At 49.9% G+C, this 19,032-nt stretch overlaps 1 protein-coding gene across 2 annotated transcripts in view; it reads left to right on the top strand.

The window, feature by feature from the left end:
- The first annotated feature begins 5,346 nt into the window (after nt 1-5,346).
- ACTN4 (actinin alpha 4) overlaps nt 5,347-19,032 on the top strand; it is a 70,834-nt gene continuing 57,148 nt past the window's right edge. Inside the window, exon 1 of one of the 2 annotated variants that reach the window (XM_049621304.1) lies at nt 5,347-5,627. In XM_049621304.1, coding sequence (XP_049477261.1) covers nt 5,466-5,627 — 162 coding nt within the window. In that variant the 5' untranslated portion in view covers nt 5,347-5,465. The remainder of the gene's footprint in view (nt 5,628-19,032) is intronic. The other variant, XM_049621303.1, reaches the window with a different exon arrangement.

Raw genomic sequence — 19,032 nt, 5'->3', positions numbered from 1 at the left:
TTCCTGTTGTCTCCTGCTCTTTGGCTTCCTGCCTCTGCCCCTCGCCCCCCAGAGGGAGCCCAGGAGCAGGCCTCTGCCCTCCCTTTGCAGGTGCCCCCTCCGCCCTGGCTCCTGTCCAGTGGCCTGGGGACTTCGGGCTCCTCTCTTCCCTCTTCAGGTTTCCTTCCCTGCCCCACCCCGGCAATCGACTTTCCACCCCCACCTTCCTGACCTGTCAGGTCACAAGTAGTGAGCAGGCGACCGAGTCACCCAGGAGGAGGAGGAGGTGAGGAGGATGTAGGAGTCCAGCCTGGCGGCTGGGTGTGGGGCTCTTCCGCCCTCTCGAAAACCCAGGTGAACAGGAGCGGCTTCCCGGTGAAGGGAGGCTCCACCTTTGCCCTTTGGTCTCACGTGTAGGCGCCAGAGGCGCCTCAGTGGCCGGAGGATTGAACGGAGGAGGATTCAGTCGGCCTCCTATCCCGGCTACTGTTCAGACCGTTGTGTGTCCTTGGCCTGGTGACTCTCCCTCTTCCTCGGTTTCCTCATCTGGGAACGGGGAAGAACGACGCCCATTTGTGTCGAGTTGGGGAGTTCCATCAGCTCTTGCCAGTAACATTCTTTCGGGGCCTAACTTGTTTTTGGCTCTTAGAAAACAGGAGTCATTGCTAATTTCAGATCAAGAGTTTGGGGGCACCCGGGTGGCTCGGTTAAATGTCCGACTTGGCTCAGGTCATGATCTCATGGTTCATGAGTTCGAGCCCCACGTCGGGCTCTGCTGACCGCTCAAAGCCTGGAACCTGCTTCAGATTCTCTCTCTCTCTCTCTCTCTCTCTCTCTCTCTCTCTCTCCCCCCCCCCCCTTCATTTGCATTCTGTCTTATCTCTCTCTCTAAAAAATAACATTAAAAAAGTTTGTCCCCAAGGCTGCAAACTAGTCCTCACCATTCTGCTTAGAGAGACATTACAAGAAAATTGGGATTTTTGGCTAGGCCATTCTCCCCCTGCCCTACCACCCCATCCCCCAGTCCCAGCCTACACCAGCCAGGAGGCCTAGCCAATGTTAGTTGATGTGTACCTGCGCTGATGGTTCCTATTTTACATAGGAAATATTTCAGAGTCTTGGCAGAGTGACCTCGGGAAAGTGTCTTCCCCTCTGAGCCTGCTGTCTGCAGGAAGAGGGGGTGGAGACTATAGTGACTGCCTTTGGGGGAAAGTGGAGGAAAGGAAATGCCATAAGATGTCGAGTCCCTGGTGTAGACTGGCCGCTTCATTCTTGTAAGCCATGAGGCGTGAACTTTGCCTATGGGGAGGGCAGTGGCTCTGCCCCAGCTGTCACCCTTCTCAGCCCTCCCTCCTCTGCTTGCATGCACACCCATCATTCTTTTGAGGACACTGACTTGGGGAGCCGGGGTAGGGCGGGACACCCTTTGCCCTGGGTTCCAGACCTGAGCAGGAGCCAGGAACTAGGGTGTGCCCGAATCCTGGGGACAAAGAGTGCTTCTGTAACTAGTGACGTGAGAGCCAGCTCTACGAGGTGGCAGCTCATAGTGGCTGCTATTTGAGTTAGCAAAAGGCACCCCGGCTGGATGAGTATGGCTCCCGCTCAACCCACTTGACAGGTGCCTTTGTGTAAAATACAACCTGCACAACTGACCGTGGCTGCTCTGCAAGGAAGAGGAAATGACCTCTACCTCTTTTGAAACCACATCCCTTCCTGCTTAGTCTACCTGCTTTTGCTCTAGGAGGATCCTTTGAGCAACTAAGAACTTGATCTAGAGAAAGCCTGCCTGGGTTCAAACCCCAGCCTAGCGCCTTTTGGGCATATTGGCTAACCTCCCTGTGCTTCAGTTTTACAACCAAGGAGAGTGCCCACTGAAGTCGTTGCTGTGAGTTAATGCTTTAGAGGAGTTTAGAACAGTTTGGCATATAGTTAAGAGATGATACACCTGACACCTGTCATGCTCACTTGGGCTTAGGGGTGTTAGTTCATTTGCTTCCATAGTCCCCTCTAGACACCCCAGTATCTGTGCGTGTTCTCACTCTTAAGAGGACATAGCTCTTTTTCGTCTTGTCTCACTAACTACAATTAACGATGGAATACATCAGGGGCGCCTGACTGGCTCCGTCGGCATAGCCCGCGACTCTTGATCTTGGGGTCGTGAGTTCAAGCCCCATGTTGAGCATAGAGCTTACCTAAAAACATAAAATGTTGTCACAAATAACATTTATCAATAAATAAAGGGAGCCTTTAAGCCTCACTGACGGCGGGCCAAACTCTTCAACTCTGAACCCTTTGTGTGGAAGATTTTTCTGTGTCTGTCGGAAGCAGGCAGGGTGGGGCAGATGGCCCATAGCCCCAGTGGCTCTCCCTGCCAACTAGGCCCAGCATAAAAGTTCTGGATTTGTTCTCCAGGTCACAGCCAACACTCCTGGATCTTTGGCCAGATCCTGGCATCCCTTGGGAACATGGGCTGCTGCCCGGGCCTTGTCCGCTTCCTTTGCGTGCCGTTGGATGCCTTCCAGTGACTTTGAGAGAGGTGGGGAGAAGTCTGTGGGCTCCCATACCTGGAGGAGCCATGTTTTCTCATCCCCATTCCCGGTAGCTGACTGTGACCTTTCACACTGTGGGCCAGTTCCTGCTCTAGTCAAACTTGAATGCTTACCTTCTTACCTTCCCTGAATCCAGTCAAGTTCACACTCCCCTGTCCCTCACGTCCAAACCTTGGGAACCATCTTGAGTCTGGATTCTTCCCTCGTTCTCATGGCCACCCCCTGCCCCCATCCAATTCAGGACAGTAAGCCCTGTCAGCTCCACTTTCCCACATCCTTCCACTGCCCCATCTGCATAGCTCCCTCCTCCTCCAGGACCCTGGCCCTGTCCCCCCGCTCACCTGGACCATTGTGGCAGCCTCCTGGCTGGTCTCCCTGTGTTTACTCCACCTACAGTCTGTTCCCCTCCTGTGGCTGCTGGATCCTGTAAACAGTATCGGATCCCAGCCATCCCCTGCTTAGGGTCCTCCCTTAACTTCCCGTTGCATTTCCAATAAAATTCGAACTCCTAAGCATGGTTTTAAGTCCATCCATTCATTCACGTAAGATTTATTAAGCTTCTGTCTTGTGCTAGACGCTGCTTCAGAGACTAGGGATACAGCAGTGACCAAAGATCCCCACTCTCATGGGCTGACGTTCTTGGGAAGGAGACAGATAAACACGGTAAATAAGCCAAATGGTATGTTGAATGGTTATCAGTACTCCGGAAGAAAAGCAAAGGAGGGAAAGTGTAGGATGCTATTTTACTAAGGTGGTCAGGGAAGGTCTCACTGAGGAGGTGATATTTCTGCAGACCTGTAGGAGAGGAGGCTGTGTAAGCCCCAGGGATCCAGTAACTGGGAACAGTGTTCCAGGCAGTGGTAACAAGGTATCATCCAGCACAAAGGCCTGAGGCTGGAACTGGCCCGGTATGTTTGAGGAACACCAAGGAGGTCAGCAGTGTGGCAGAAGCTCAGAGATTGAGAGGGAGAGGAGGAGGTGAGCTGGGAGAGGAAATGTGGACAAGATGGGGAAGACCTTGTGAAGCTCCAGGGGTCTCTTGTTTCAAAAGCGGGGCTGGGCTGGGCCAGGGCAGGGAAGACTTCTTCTTCAGCCTTTCCTCCTTTCCTTGACTTTGACTTGTACTCAGTGTTGCACCAAGGAGGGGTTCTGAGTAGAGGAGGGAGAGACTTGATTTGACTCAGGTGTTTACTGGCTCCCTTGGGCTTCCTGTGGGAAAGAGAGTGGGGTTGGGGGACCAGGAAGGGGAGCAGGAAGCGGGTGAGAGGCCGGTGCAGTGGTCCAAGGAAAGACAAGGCAAGGGTGGACAGGACTGGGGGGGGGCCAGGGGGGGGGGGGGGGAGGAATGGGTGGATTTTGTATATACTTAAAAAAAAATTTTTTTTAACGTTTATTTATTACTGAGAGACAGACAATGTGAGCAGAGGAGGGGTAGAGAGAGGGGGAGACACAGAATCAGAAGCAGGCTCCAGACTCTGAGCTGTCAGCACAGAGCCCGACCCGGGGCTTGAACTCACCAACTGCGACATCATGACCTGAGCTGAAGTTGGTTGCTCAATGAACTGAGCCACCCAGGTGCCCCTGTATATACTTTTAAGATAAAACCGACAGAATTTCCTGAACTGGATGTAGGGTGTGAAGACAAAGAGGAGGCAAGGGTGAATGCAAGGTTTGTGGCCTGCAGAGCTGGAAGACTGCAGGTGCCATTAACTGTGACAGATGGGGATGACTGTGGGGTGATCAGGTTTGGGAAGATCAGAAGCTTAGCTTTGGATATTTAAATTTGAGAGGGCGGGGCGCTTGAGTGGCTCAGTCAGTTTAGTGGCCAGCTCTTGATTTCACCTCAGGTCACGATCTCATGGTTGAGATTTAGCCTGGCGACTGGTTCTGTGCTGACAGCATGGAACCTGCTTGGGATTCTCTCCCTCTCTCCCTCTCTCCCGTTACCCCGTCCACATGCTTTCTCTCTTTCAGAACAAATAAACTTAAAAAAATTTTTCGAGAGGGCTATTAATGTGGCAATGTCATTTATCTGTATTTATTTGTTTATATATTGTTGCCCTCCCCCTTCTGAGCCACTTGAGAACTAATCATGCTTGTCAGGCTTAGCACTCCATTGCCAATGCCCAAGAGCAATGCCTGGCACACTGTAGGTGCTCAATGAATGTTTGTGGAATGAATGAAGAACAGACAAGCCTCCAAACTCCTTTACCTTCCCAGTCAGCCAGTATCTATTCCAACCCACCTAATTCTCATGTCTATTTCATGAATCCTTCACGTCTGTGTTCAAGTGTCCTCCTTTTCTGAAAAGCCTACCCTGAGTACTTTTTAAAAATATTCCATTCATGCTTAATTTTTCTCCATAACACTTATCACCTTGGAATATCCTTCCTAAAATTTTGTTTGTTATCTTCCTTCACTACAAGGTAGTTCCACAAGGGCAAGGATTTTTGTCTCTCTTGTTTAGTGCCAATGCGTAAAACATGATCTGGCACACAGGAGGCGTTTAATAAATATTTGTTGAAATTGTGTTGTCGAATGAGAATACAGGCCCCAGCAGGTTAAGGCTTGATGGCGGGACCCGCCTTATGAATCATTCATAAATGGCCCCGCCCACAGGCGGAGAACGCGCGCTCACGCGGGAGCGGGGACGCGGCTCGTACTTGGGCCGAAAGGGTGGTCCGGGAAGTGGACTCTGCGCAGGCGCCGAGCTCCCCGAGGCGGGTCTCAGCCCTTTCCTGGTTAGGAGGCGCGCGCGCGCGCGGGAGGGCGGCGGCGGCGGCGCGGTGCGCAGGCGCGGCAGGCAGTGCGCAGGCGCTGGGGGAGGGCGGGCTGAAGCAGCTGAAGCGGCGGCGGCGGCGGCGGCGGAGGCTCGGGCAGAGGGGCGGGAGCTGCGGCGGGAGCGGACGGGCTGGTGGGCGAGCAAGAGGCGGCGGAATGGTGGACTACCACGCGGCGAACCAGTCGTACCAGTACGGCCCCAGCAGCGGGGGCAATGGCGCCGGCGGCGGAGGCAGCATGGGCGACTACATGGCCCAAGAAGACGACTGGGACCGGGACCTGCTGCTGGACCCGGCCTGGGAGAAGCAGCAGCGCAAGGTGCGCGGCCCGCGGGCCGGACGGGCTGGAAGGGGCGCTTCCGAGGGAGGCTGGGGGCCGGAAAGGGGGTTGGAGGGTCTTGAGAGACAATTGGAGGGTCTGTGATGGGAATCGGGGGTGTTGAGAAGGAATTGGCGGGATTGGGAAGGGGTTTGGAGTCCTGAGAAGGAATTGTAGAACTTGGGCAAGGAATTGAGAGTCTGAAGAAATCATTGGCGGCCTAGTAGGGAATATGGAAGTCTGAAAAAACGAATCAGAGAGCCCGATGAAGGAATTGGACGGTCTGGGCGGGATATTGGGGGAAATCGAGAGAAGCTTGTAGCCTCTAAAATGGAATTGGGGTCTAAGGCGGGGTGGAAGGTTCAGAGGATGGTTGGGGGTGCGGAGAGAAACGGGGGAGTCTGGAATTCGTGGGCCAGGATGGAATTAATGTCGGGGAGCCTGAACAGGAGCTCGAAGATGGAGGGGGTTATTTGGAGTGCAGAAAGGTCGGAAGGTTGGGGTTGGGGGGAGTTCTAAAGGGGATGGAGATTCTGGAAGTCTGAAGATGGAGTAGGGGTGCTAAGAAAGGAAGGTGGAGTCTGAAGAGTAGTTGCGGGGGGGGACCTGGGAGACTTGGAAGATGAGAGGGGCAGAGGAAAGAAGTGGGTGTGAGACTGTGGCATGGGGTGCGAGGATGGGCAGGGGTGCGAACAGAAGAAGGGAGCCGTAAGGAGTGCTTGAGGGGTTGAGGATTATTTGGAGTGCCCTGTTCTAAAGGGAAGAGGAGAAGATTGGGAGGCAGGAGGAGTGAGGAATTGATGAAGAGGGTGAAGGGGATGGTCCCTGGAGTGTTTGAAGAGGGGATTCTGAAGAACTGATTCAAGGTTGAAAAGCTAGGTAGGGGGTTGGATGGAGCCTCAGGAAAAGGTAGTGTGGAAAAGGTGAGCATGGTGGAGAGAATGTGAGCGACGGAATGGCGGGTAATGGGAGGGAGGTTAGTTTAGGAAAATGAAAGTCTCATTAGGAACACAGTGTGTGAGATGGACCGAGGAAGAGGAAGGAATTTGGAGGGGGGAGGGCTTTTCAAGGCGCAGTCCCGGGACTGCAAAGTGGGGTGGTGGGGGGAGGGAGAATAAGGGAGGAAGCGGTGAGTGTCCAGGAAGAATTGCGTCTTTGGGGGGAAAGGGGTGAAGGGACCCTAAAGCAGCGTCTGTTTTCAGGTGGCATGTTGGGGTGTGGAAGCAACTTAGGGGGTACCACGGTAGTGAAAGGGAGATCAAAAGGAGTGGGAGGCCCAGAGGAGGTATTGGGGGGGGGGATAATTCAAGGTTGTTGAGGAGGGGAGCTCTCATGATAGAAGAGAGGGTTTGAGTGTGTGCAGGAAGAGCCAGAGAAAGGAGTATGTTGAGTGGGTGTGTGTGTTGGGAGGGGTTGTGTAACGTGTGTGTGAAGAGAGTAGCAGGTACTTGAAGTTAGAGGCTTTTAATATGTTCTGGAGATCGGGTTTCCTTCCCAGGTTTGTTACTAATCAGTTTTGTGGTCCTGGGCAAGACTCTTGCTCTCTTAGTACAGTTCGTCATGTGTAAAATGAGGAGGGGTCGAAGGAGGCCCTTCTGTGATGCTGCAAAGATGGATGTGTATGGTATTGGGACTTTGGAGGGTGGGCTTGGTGGAGTTTTTCAGGAACGTGGCGGGCAGACTCAAGGTGTTTGAGCGGTGAGCTGAGGAATGAGAGTGGAGAGTGTGACTGGAAGCCTCTTGAGGGTGTGAATTGGCACTCAGGGTCTTTTGGCAGGCCCCCCCCACCCCCACTCCCCAGCATGGAGGGAGAGGGTGAAAGGAGCAGCTGTTCCAAGGCAGCCTGGGGTGGAGCCTGGCATAACTGAGTAAATTCCCAGCCTCTGCTTGAATTTCCTCATCGGTAGTGGGGGTGGTGGTGGTCTTATCCATTGAGCCACCTACCTCAGGGTGGGCAGCTTGAGATAATCTGAACTACAAATGCTTTTTGAGGGTAGAGAGAGGTCTAGCCAGCAGCCACAACAATAATTTATTGCCTGAGGCAGCGCTGGGTTGGAAAAGTTAAGAGTTGCCAAGAGACTTGGAAAGTCGGGAGGGGGACAGGGGGCCACAGGATTATTTTTGAGAATTTCTGGGATCTGTCTTCTCCAGCTCCGAGTGCATGGGAAGGTGAATCCCTCTTTTCTTTCAGGTACTGGAGGTGAGGGAACCTTCCTTTTCCTTCCCTTCCTGTCTTCTACCCTTCCCCAAATGACTCCTTTTGCTAGCTCACTTCCACTCCCTTCTGGGAGTTAGGGTGTGTGCTCCTTCGTGGTTATAGTCTCCCTTGCACACTGGGTGAGGCCGGGGCGCCATTCATGTCTGCCTGGGTGGGAATGAGGACTCAATGGAACCCCAAGGCCTTGCTGCTCTGTGTTATTTTCCCTCTTCCTTTCCTTAAGGACTGGCAAGGTTGAGGGAAAGGGTCGCCCACAGCGTCCTCTAATACAAGTTGCTTCAAGTTCTTGGTGAGGACCAGATTCTAGTATGTCCAGCTTTATACCTACTACAGCAGATATTTACATGTAACTGTTCTTTGCAGGAAAATATTGCTTCGCTGCTGTGCACTCTCCTGTTATGGATCAGGGATCCTTTATGAAGGGGGGGGAGGGGGTAATGGAAAAGAATATATACATAAGTTTGGACTGTCCTTTCCCTTCTAAGAGGACTCCCCCCCTCCCCGCCCCCTGCTCCTTCCAAACAGTCTGGCTGAGTTTTTCGACATTACAGTGTCGCTTTAGTGAATAACAGGTTGCCCTTCTTGCCTCTCCAAGGCTGAGCCCCTGGCACTTGTGCGTATACTCACATACTCTGAAAATCTGTGTCCAGGATAGCTGTAGTCCCTTCAAGTGTGTGGAATTGAATTCTTCTAGGGATTAGGCAAGGGTTGGTTGAGTCAGGGTGTGTGTGTGGCTTCTTCCGGTGAAGCCATTTGCCCTGACTTCTGAGACCCCTGTAACCAAGGCATTACCTGATAAGTAGGTTATGCAACATTTCTGATGTGGAAGGTCCTAGATTTTCTCCTGGGGATGGGCGAAGGACTGGTCTGGTTTCTGAGCAGATTCTCCAGCAATTACAGTTCTTGGCCACGGTTCTTTCTCCTAGTTGCCAAAAGGGGCCTGGGTAGCCTTGCTACTACCCCTGCTCTCCAGGACAGGAGAGGTCTCTTGACAGCTCGTCCAGAACCTCCTCAGTAGATCAAGAAGAAATGCCTCCTTTGCTGGGCTTGCATGTTCATTGAAACATCACTGCTCACAGGGCAGGGCCTCACTGTTTAGATCCCTGACCTTTGGCTCTGGCTGTATTAAGGGTGAGTTAATTATTTGAACGTTCTGATGGTGTTTTGTTTTTCTCCGACAGGTTTTTTTTTCTTTTTTTTTTTTTATAAGGCTAACAATAGACGCCCCAAAGTAGCCATCTGTTATTTTGTTCCATTACTTTAATTGCTTCCCTCTTAGGATCTGGCTAAGACTGACAGGTCCTTAGCAGCTTTTAAAATTAAATAACATACCTACAAAAAATAAATAAATACATACATAAATCGATGATAAAAACTTAAACGAGCTTAACTATCATCTAGAAATGAGACTGCAAATATGGGAGGGGGACAGCTATGCTCTGCTCTCTCGGGAGATGGGTGGGGGAAGCCACTGAGCCACTAGCACTCTATTCCCTCCCCATCCCCTGACACTGTTTCGGAACACAGCTTTTCTGATGACTGCCAAAGAGGGGAGGTGTTGGGGGAATGGCCTCGGGAGTAACAGTGCCCCTGGTAGCCACTCACACTCACTCAGTCGAGAGCTGGTGTGTGAAGTGGGAGCGGTGCCTGCTGATACATCTAATCCTAGGCGGTCCAGGGTGGCAACCCAGGGTTGCCCTCTGCCTTTTGAAACACCCTCCCTGGTTCCGGCTTCCAAGACCAACAAGGAGGCTACCCTGGCAGCAGGGAGCTGACTCACCCTCCAGGTTGGGACTGGGGCTAAATGGTTTTATTTAAGGGCAGCCAGTTGCCTGGCCTCAAGCAGACTTCCTTGTGGGGAAAGTGTTTGGTGACATGTTGGAGGAAAACAGCCCTGGAAATGAGGGTGATGTTTTAATATCGGTGTTGCTGGTGCTGTTAAACTCCCGAGATGCAGTCAGGGAGGTCATTTAAGAGGTGCGAGTGCACTCTCAAAACGTCTTTTTAATCAGATTTCAGGGGAGCAGGGACCAGTCTGCATTCTGGTCTTAAGCCTCTGGGGTGGGGACCTCTGTCATTTAAAATTTAAACACGTACTCCAGCCATGGCAGACTTTGGCCAGACGGCACTGTTTTTCAGTTACCTGAGTGAGTAGCAAGAGTAGCAGAGGACAGTAAAGCGAGTGGAACCAAAAGAGAATTGATTTGAGAAGGCGCAAGGAATTTCTGAGACTGTTGAGATGAATACGTTTGGCTTTTGCTGTATTGGTTGACAGTGTGCTGGGATTTGTACAAGCCTTTGGCCAAATCTTAGGGTTCTTAAAACAAGGATTCCCTTACTGCCTCCACTGGGGGGGAGGGGAAGGGCAAAAATAATAAGCGAGCAGCAGTTTGCTCTAGTTATCAATTGCTCCTTCAAGTTTTCTGAATAGCTAAGTAGCAACATGTTTAGCTCTTCCCTGGCATTTTGTATATTTTAACTTATTTACTGTGTGTGAGAGAGAGACAGAGTGTGCACGCGAGCAGGGGAGGGGCAGAGAGAGAATCCCGAGAAGGCTCTGCACCGTCAGCTCAGAGCCTGATGCCGGGTTTGAACTCACAAACTGTAAGATCATGACCTGAGCCAAAATCAAGAGTCAGACACTGAACTGACTGAGCCACCCAGGCACCCCTAGTATATTCTAGACCAGTGTTTCCCCCCAGTTTATCCCTGTTTCCTTCCCTTAGTGATGTCCGTAGTCTCATCAGTCACATTCAAGTCCCTTCCCTCAGTTCACTCCCACTGCTTTTATTTATGTATTTGTTTTATGGAATAACAAAATACTCATGTTACCTTGTTTAAGCTCCTCTTCACCCCTTTTCTTTTTCCATGGAAATAAGAGGCAAGTGATAGCAAGGTGGTCATTCAATGGCAGTGGTGGCTGAAACACAGGTAGGTAGGCAGGCAGAAGTTTCTGCTTGAGCAGATTTCAAATTCTGTCATCCATGGAGGTTTGAAAGAAGTCTTTATAGCACGGGTGGTTTGAGACTCCAAGATTAGTCCTCGTTTAGGATGAGTTTAAAGTTTAAAACATCAAAGCACAATTATAAGGAAACTTAGTTTTACAGTGTTGGCAGTCTAGACGCCAATGGCCAGAATTTGTTATAAAGTGTCCGAAAGTGGCACAGTAACATGTGCTTTTCTTCAGGAAGCTTTATGAGTTACATTTTAGTCACTATCTCAGGTATCAAGGAGTGTTGGGGTTAGTGGATCAAGAGAAACAATCGTTTTAAATTCCAGACTCTGTACAGAGTCATCTTATTGGGTGGAAAATTAACCAGCTGGCTGGGAGGAGAAGGATCTTGCCTCCCTCCATCCAGAAAGTGAAATCTTCATGTGAATTTAACTGGCAAGGGTGTCTTTACATCCGTGCTGGTGGGAAGTTTTATCCAAGTAGCGGTCTCCCTGGGATTATAAAAATCTGAGACATTTGTCTTGGTGTTGTGCCTTTTTTGGTTGTGTTCTTTCGAGTCCTTCCCCCTCCCCTTCCTCTGTAAACAATCGATGCATTAACTTGGAATGTCCAGGGAAAGTCTTGAAAAGCTGGTTGGTGTAACTTGGTTGCCTTCTCTTTAGTGTGAGCAGCAGTTACTCTGGAAGAAGCCAGTGGCCTTTTTCTTAGGTGTACTTTATTGAAGTGACTGGGAAGCCAATGGATTGAGCTTATTTGGGATTTGCTATTTGCCGCCTATTTCTGTGCTGGCATCTGCATTTCTGGGATGAGCCCCATCCCCCCAAGAGTGAGGAACCATCCTGTGTTTCCAGAAGAGACGTGGTTCCCCCAGCCAGAGGAGCTGCCGCCCCTGCCTCCTTGCACCTGCCCTTGTCTCCCTGTTTCCTAAACTTTAGTCATTTGTGATTTTTTCATACCATTTAAAATTTTTTATACACTTAAAACTTTCTTTAAGTCAATTTGCCTTAGTTTTAAAAGGAAAAGTTATATAAGTATGATAAATGAAAAACTCAGCCTCCCTGGCCATAAATAGAAGGAAACTGCAAAAATAAACATGCTGAGAACCAAACAATGTCCTTAAATTCTAGCTAAGTTTTATTCCCGCTGAAGGCTCTGGGCCTGAGGCCTGCTCTCTCTGTTAAAAAGAGAGATTGGCAAGTGTCAGTGAGGTGCTAAAGACCACAGTACCAAGCAGAGACTTTCTCTTTGAAGTAATCAGAAGGTTTACAAGAATATCAAAGGAATAAGCTCATGGTGATTCAAGGGTTAATGTAGGATGTGAATAATCCTCAAAATCTCCCAAGTGTGCATGCCACACTTGGAAAAAACGATCTCATTCAACCCTGGAAACATTCCGGGCAGAGTGACTTACCCAGGAACACACACCCCACCGTGCTGTACTTGAACACATCACTCAAGATCACAAGACTCTGGATTTATCTCTGTTTTCAAATGTTAGGCGTTTTTGTTTGTTTTTGAAGAAAGCAGGGCCACTTTGTAAATACAAGAATTGTGGGCTTATCGCTTGCTCCTCACACAGCTTTCTTTTTAAGGCTCTGGCTTTCTTACACATACACACTGAAAGTTTGGCTGCCCCCAGGAATAAACTGCACTGCTCTCCTGTTTGGGTATCTGAATCTTAGATTCTAAAAGGAAAGCAGTGCCCTCCTGCCGAGTTAAGAAAGGCTTATTTAAATGTTTTTCTTCCAAATAGCAGAGCAGAACAGATTCTTTGTTTTCCAGTGGAACTATGGACACAGGGCAGAAGTAGTTGGAAGTGGCCGTTACTACTTGGGGAACACAATGAAGTCATCTTGGGAAATATCGTTGACGGTGTTGAAATGATTGAATGGGATGCTAGAACACCAGCCACACAATAGCATTTGTGTCTTCAGCTTCGGGCAGGAATAAAGAAGACATTGTGGTTTGTTTTATGCTTTTTAAAGTCCCCCCCCCCCCCAAGGTGTGGGTCTGAGTGATGTCTGTCACTGGCTTTCTAGTGGGTTTTTCTTTTCATCTTTCCCCCCCTCCTTGATGGCTGTTGAGAGTGGGTGGAAGCCACATTTCTAGGTGGATGGGAGGCCGTGCCAGGGGCAGGCGGTAGGCCTTGCTCCTCGTTCTCCACAAATGAAGAGAACACATTTGGTTTTTTAATCTCCAAAAAAGCCTAAGATAGAGGGTTTTCATATCCTACCTCCCGAGTAGTGACTCTGATTTACAAATATCTTAATTAGCAGCCATCCAGGAGGGGGGCATAGCAGGAAGTAAAATGGATATATTTTTTTTCTCTTTTTTAAAAAATTATGTATATTTCATTTTGATGGCAGAGAAGGCCAATTTGAGATTAGAAGAACCATCACGGGAGGAAGCTTGAAAGTGATTCAACCACCAGCCATGCTGGGAGGCTGAGGGGGTGTCACTCTAGGAGAGTTTGTGGGTCTTCAACCTGTGTTATTGAAACGACAGGCTTTTACCAAACGCCGAGGGTGGTGTTGGAAGTCTGCTTCAGTCAGTGTCATTGCCTCAGTCTGTGCGTGTGTAATAGTCAACATGTAAGTCTCTGTGATCAAAATCTGGGTATGAGTAAAAGGTGTTTAGTTGATGTCACCATGGAAACTGAGTCACTTATTGTTTTGGGGAGCGCCTCCATCCCAGAGGCAGCACTAATGGTGGAATGTTGGGCTGTTGGGCAGAAATCTGCCGCCAGCCGGTCTCCCAGGAAAGTCTCCACTCCACAGGCACCGTGGCCTTGCTGGGTGGGTGGATGAGAAGCTTGTTTCCTGGTGCAGGAATCGGGCCGGGCCATTTTATCCCTGAAGGGCGTGCGTTTGCGCATGAGAGCGGGAGAAGAAAAAGAGTCAACCATGAAAGCCACTGTTGGCTTTGTGGCTGGGATGTGTGCTTTTTCTCCAGGCATTTAGAGTTGGAATCCCAGCTATGTGACTTCTTAATAGCAGGGCAGAATGTGCCTGCATCTTTTGCCTGCTTTCACAAACACTGACAAATTAAAAAGAACTCTGAAGTTTCCAGCAAATCCCAAGTGCAGTTCATTCCATGATAACATTAAAAACAAAAAAATCTACATCCTTCCTACCCCAACTCTGACAGTAAATAAACTTTTTTCTCCCTGTTACTTCCCCCTCTTTCCTTTAAGGGATTGAATACCTTTACATTAGACTCTGAATCTGATGAAAATATTTAAATGCTTTTACAAAGTACTTATTTGGCTCTTGCTGGCATGGATTGTGTTTGGAAGAGTCAGGTTTTCTGTTTTGTTTTGTTTTTTTAATTTTGTAGGCTTGTATGGTCTTCCAGTTCTGCCTTATGATATAAACTCAGTTTCAGAATTCAAAATGTCTGGAAGCAGCTGGTTTTCCAGGCTGGTTCAAGGGCGGTCTGATGAATCAACCCTTCTTACAGGCTGTCTGCTAACCAGTCCTGGAAGGTCTCCAGACGGTAAACATCACCAGGATTGTGAGGCAGGTTTTTTTTTCTTTTTTTTTTTTTTTGGTCATTTGAGCTATGCTGCCAAGTCTGGGAGGGTTTGACTTTCTGTAAAACAGAAAGGTCTGTATCAAGATGTCTTTTTCAGAGATGTCAGGCCTGAAGTCACCCAGCGCTATGTCTGCTGGTAGAGTGAGAGGAAATACCTAGCCTGATTTGGGGAGTGCATTCTTGACCATTTTGGGAAACCAATTTTCCCCTTCCTTTTGTAACTTTCTTTAACTCACTGACACAAAGGCAGTCTGCAGAAAAGAATCCAGTCCGGCCATCCATTCTAGGGACGGTTGGCCCCAAGCTGCGTAATGTCAAGGAGCGGCGCCCGGCTCTTACCTGCTGCCCAGAAACCCCCTAGAGATTCAAAGGGAACAAGCTTTCACCATAAAAATAGAAGACTCACTGCTCATTGAGTTCTCTTTTTGCAGCTACCTTAGACTTGAGAAAGTTCTGGGCCTCTTTAATAAACAACCACAAAGCAATGCTTGCCAAATACGGCCTGCTCCAGGGCTACAGGGTTAGCTTAGGAGACAACTTTCTTGCCTAAAAATAAATGCGTGTTCCTATCAAACATTCCAAGCATTGTTTAAACATGAGACTTCTGAGTAGTAGTTCAGGCTTTGTGGGTTCACTTATATCAGAATGTGGGCAGTTTGGGGAGCCAGCTCCCCATTTTGGGATTGGCCAGTGGCCACCAAGGAAATCAGATGACCAAATGCAAACCATCTTCCATCTCATTTCTGTATATTCTTGATCTATTTATAGGCTGATGGGGGAGACAGAGAGCAGGCATATAAGCAAAACTAGGCAATTTCAGACAAGATGGTGTGATGGGGGTGTCAATTAAATCATAATAATCGCTAGCGTGTTACCCTGTGCTCGACTCTACCCTACGTGCTCTACCTGGACTGTGAGGTAGGTATTGTTACCCTAACCGGACAGGTGCGGAAATGGAAGTTTAAGTCACTTACTCGAGTGATAGTGCCAGGATTTGAACCTGGAAGGTCTGGTTTTCAAGCCTGTGCTCCCGTATCTACATATACTACAGTCTGGTGATTGGGAATGGCTTGGGGAGAGGTGGGTGAGGGGACTAGGGCACAGCGCAGGCACTTTCGATCAAGAGGACGATCTTGGAAGACATGATATTTTAGCTATTCCCTAAGGGATGAGGGAGGGAGCCAAGAAAGCATTATGGGTAGGCTGTTCCAAGCAGGGGGACGAATGTGTGGAGGCCACGAGGAACAGAAAGAAGGCCAGAGTGGCCAGAGCAGGGCATGTAGAAAAGACAGAGCTCTCTCAGAGCTTTTTTGTTGGAAATGGCGATGAGGCCTAGAGTCTACAAATTCAGTGCCTCTTCGATTCCATTAGTCCAGGAACCTCATGCTTCCAGGATTCTGGCCCTGCACCCCTTTCCTCTCGGGGCCCCTGGACCGGCCAAACCAGAACTGACTTCTGAAGTGGGAATCCTGGGACTGTGGAGCATTAAACTAAACAAAAGCTTCAATTATCTCTGTGCTCATTGCTGCAGTAGACACCTGTGTTTGATTAAAGCGTTGGTAACTTTTGAATCTGGCGTTTTACAGCACCGTGGACTCATGTGGCCTTGTACTGTCTCTCGTAGAGAACTTAACTCTTACCCTCTGAACAAATTCCAGTCCCCTTCAGTCCCATCAAGAGGCCGCTTGATTTATAAAGCATCTCTGGTAAAATGTTGTGGTTGCCTCTTTGAAGTGGGAAGCCAGGGAGCCTGATTTTTTTAACTGGCTCTTCTCCTGGGACTTCCCTTTCTCTGTAAATCCCTCTTCCATTTACTCAGTATTTCCGCCTCGTTTCTTTTGGTCAGGTGCAGCCGTAGCTAGCGTGGTCCTAGTTCCGGGAGACCTACATGCAGGCTGATTGGTTCTGAGACGTTCAGCTTTCCGTACCCCACTGGAAGCCAATCCAGTAACACCGTGGATTTCATTTTGCCCATGGCTCCCCATCTGAAGGCACGCCTGTCAGACTAGTTATGTGGCTTTCACTCAGGGTGGGAGGAACAGCGACACAGCTCTGGGCTGTCGGTGGACACTGTGTACACACAGCACCCAGCAAGAAGCTGAGTTCACAGACCATAAAGCGTCCACCTTGAACGTGGGCTGGGATTCCCTTTGCCCTGCCCTTTGTGCAAGTCGGCAGCAAAAATCAGCCCTGTTGACAGACTAGAAAGGAGTGAATGAATATGAAACCGCCCTGTGATGGCATGGCCAGCCAGCTTCTTGGGCTGGAAAGAAGATGGCGAGGTTTCCACTCTCCTGGCAGAATACCCATGTGAACTTGTTAAATCTTTTAAGTAGCTGTATAGGAGGGGAGATAAGTGCATGTGTTTTTACCCTTATCCCCTTAAATACAAAAATAAAACCTCCCCTTTATAAAACCAGTTCAGAGTGGGAAGAAAGTGTAATGGCAAATGGAAAACGTGGCCAATTATATGGAGTCCTACCCCACGTTTGGGATACAGCTGTAAGTTTCCACGGTGGGTGGCTTATTATGCATTTATGCTGAGCTGAACCTGCTCCAGGCTGTTCCTGCAGATAGAAAAGGAAAGCCTTGGGGGTGGGGGTGAAAGAGCTGTCTCTTTCCATCACACTGTAAAGACTCAGAAGGTCTTTTGAAAGACTTTAGCACTTGTCACTTAGGTAGCAGAATTGGGGGCCGCAGAGCAAAGTGGGTCTGCATTTTATAGCCAGCCAGCATGTTGTGTAACATGAGTTGGGGCTTCATGGGCTGTGGAGTCCAGCACTCAGGTAGAAACATGACCGGCAGGGCCAGACAGCAACCCTCGCTGGGCCCCTCTGCAGAGCGGAGCTCCGCACTGAGCCTTCAGGGGTATGAGAGAAACCGGAGACCTAGCCCATGCTCTCAAGGAGCTCACGGTGTAGATGGGGAGAGAGCAAAGCCGCATGAGACTTCAGAAGGACACTAAGCGGCACGCCGACGAGCCCGCAGCACTCTAGCTGTGTCCCGGGAGAGCAAAGGGGTGAATAAGGGCAGGTGGGGTCAGTCATGGAAACTTTCATAAAGGAGGTGAGTGTTCAGGAGGGGTCGGCCTTTGCCCCAGCTGTGCGCAGGTTTCTGGGGGAAGTATTAGGGGGTCTCTTGTGTGCGACTGAACAGTAGCCCTTAGATGTGTCTTACGAGCAGTCCTACCACTTCCTTCCGCTGATGAGCGTTGTCTTTGGGGAGTTTCACGTTTGAGGCTCCATGCTCGGTATATCTTAGCCATGCCTTGAAACCTCTGAACAGCCAGATCCCAGGGTCCGAATCCATATCCGTTCACAGGGCCTGTCACTTTCGCGGCTGTTGTGGGCAGGCCAGACGTCCCACGTGGGAGTCTGCCCTAAGCCTTTCCAGGGCATTTGTCTTCAGCTTGCTGATGGTCCCTTCACAATAAGCACAGGCCTGAGAAAAAGAGAGAGAGAGAGAGAGAGAGAGAGACTAGCTTCTTCGGTCCAGGAGTCTCTCCAAGCCTTGCGCCTCGTGGCCCATCCGGGTGTGTGATGTCACCACTGCCTCCTAGTCCAGATGACCACTCAGTTCTGTACTGAGATCACAGAAATGAGTAGGGTTGGTCCCCGACAGCCTGGTTGGTTGGTGTGCCACAGTTAACATGCTGTCCCTGGAATGAGGGTGGCCTGGAAGCGTTCTGCCTTGAAAGTTTATTCTTGCCTGCCAAGCTCGGCTTACAGGTGCTATTTTTTTCTTTAAATAAATGCCTTAGAGCTGGCTTGTGGAACTTAGACTTCCCATCCCAGGAAATACTCCAGTGTGTTTAAAAAAAAACAAAACACCATTCATTCAGGTGCTCATGGCCAACTGTGTGACTCAACTAGTGCAGTGCCCTTGATATGCTTTTCCAAGATTGACATACTTGAGTTGCAGTCTGTGGCCCCACTGCAAGATAAGGTCAGGGTGGCTGCCCCATGCCTCGTTCTTTGTGTGGTTCCGGGTTGGGTCTTTCTCCCTTCAGTCATGATGCTTGAGAGCTGTGACACAGCTCGGCTCATGCAGGTGAAGTAGCGGCTGAAATCATCCAGTAGGACCTGGCCTCCTCCTTTAGACTGCCTGGGATCAGTAGGTTTGCTGTGGAAGGATTTGGTGGCAATGGTGAGGGGGGCAGGTGTCCCCCGGAATGAGCCAGTCTTTGTAGCTTGGCACCTAACTCTTTGTGCCGTTATGGAGAGAGAGCTGCAGAATATTAGCAGAGCCGGTGTGTTTCTTTATCCAGCTTACGATGGCTGCAAGGCGGGGTCTGCCTGACCATCCTTCAGGGGGAACTTTTCCCCACTTCTGAAAGGCTGCAATGGAAGTGGACTTCCTTCGAGGACAGAACCTGGGGCTCATTAGTTGTCATTGGAGAATGCTGGCTCTGCCCACCTTTTGGGAGAGCTTTCTGGGGGAGGAGTTGCAGAATTTATAGGGTCACCAAGTTTCATGCGCGAACCCAGGCTCTGGGAAGAGCTGCCTGCTTAGCTAGTGGGTTAACCGATAGCACCCAGCCTACCCACCAGACTAGAGGAGGCGGCTCAGATGTCACTGGGATTCAGGCTGTCTCTTGGCCCAAGCAGCTGCAGCCTGGGAGGGGGCGTTGAGGGTGCTGAGCTCCTGTGGGAGGGGGTTCCTGCGCTTCCATCTCCATACTTGGTTCTGGTGACGGGACC

Source organism: Panthera uncia, assembly GCF_023721935.1.
Source record: "Panthera uncia isolate 11264 chromosome E2 unlocalized genomic scaffold, Puncia_PCG_1.0 HiC_scaffold_19, whole genome shotgun sequence".
Lineage (NCBI taxonomy): Eukaryota > Metazoa > Chordata > Mammalia > Carnivora > Felidae > Panthera > Panthera uncia.
Note: the sequence above shows the minus strand (reverse complement) of the source record. Positions and strands in the feature narration are given on the sequence as shown.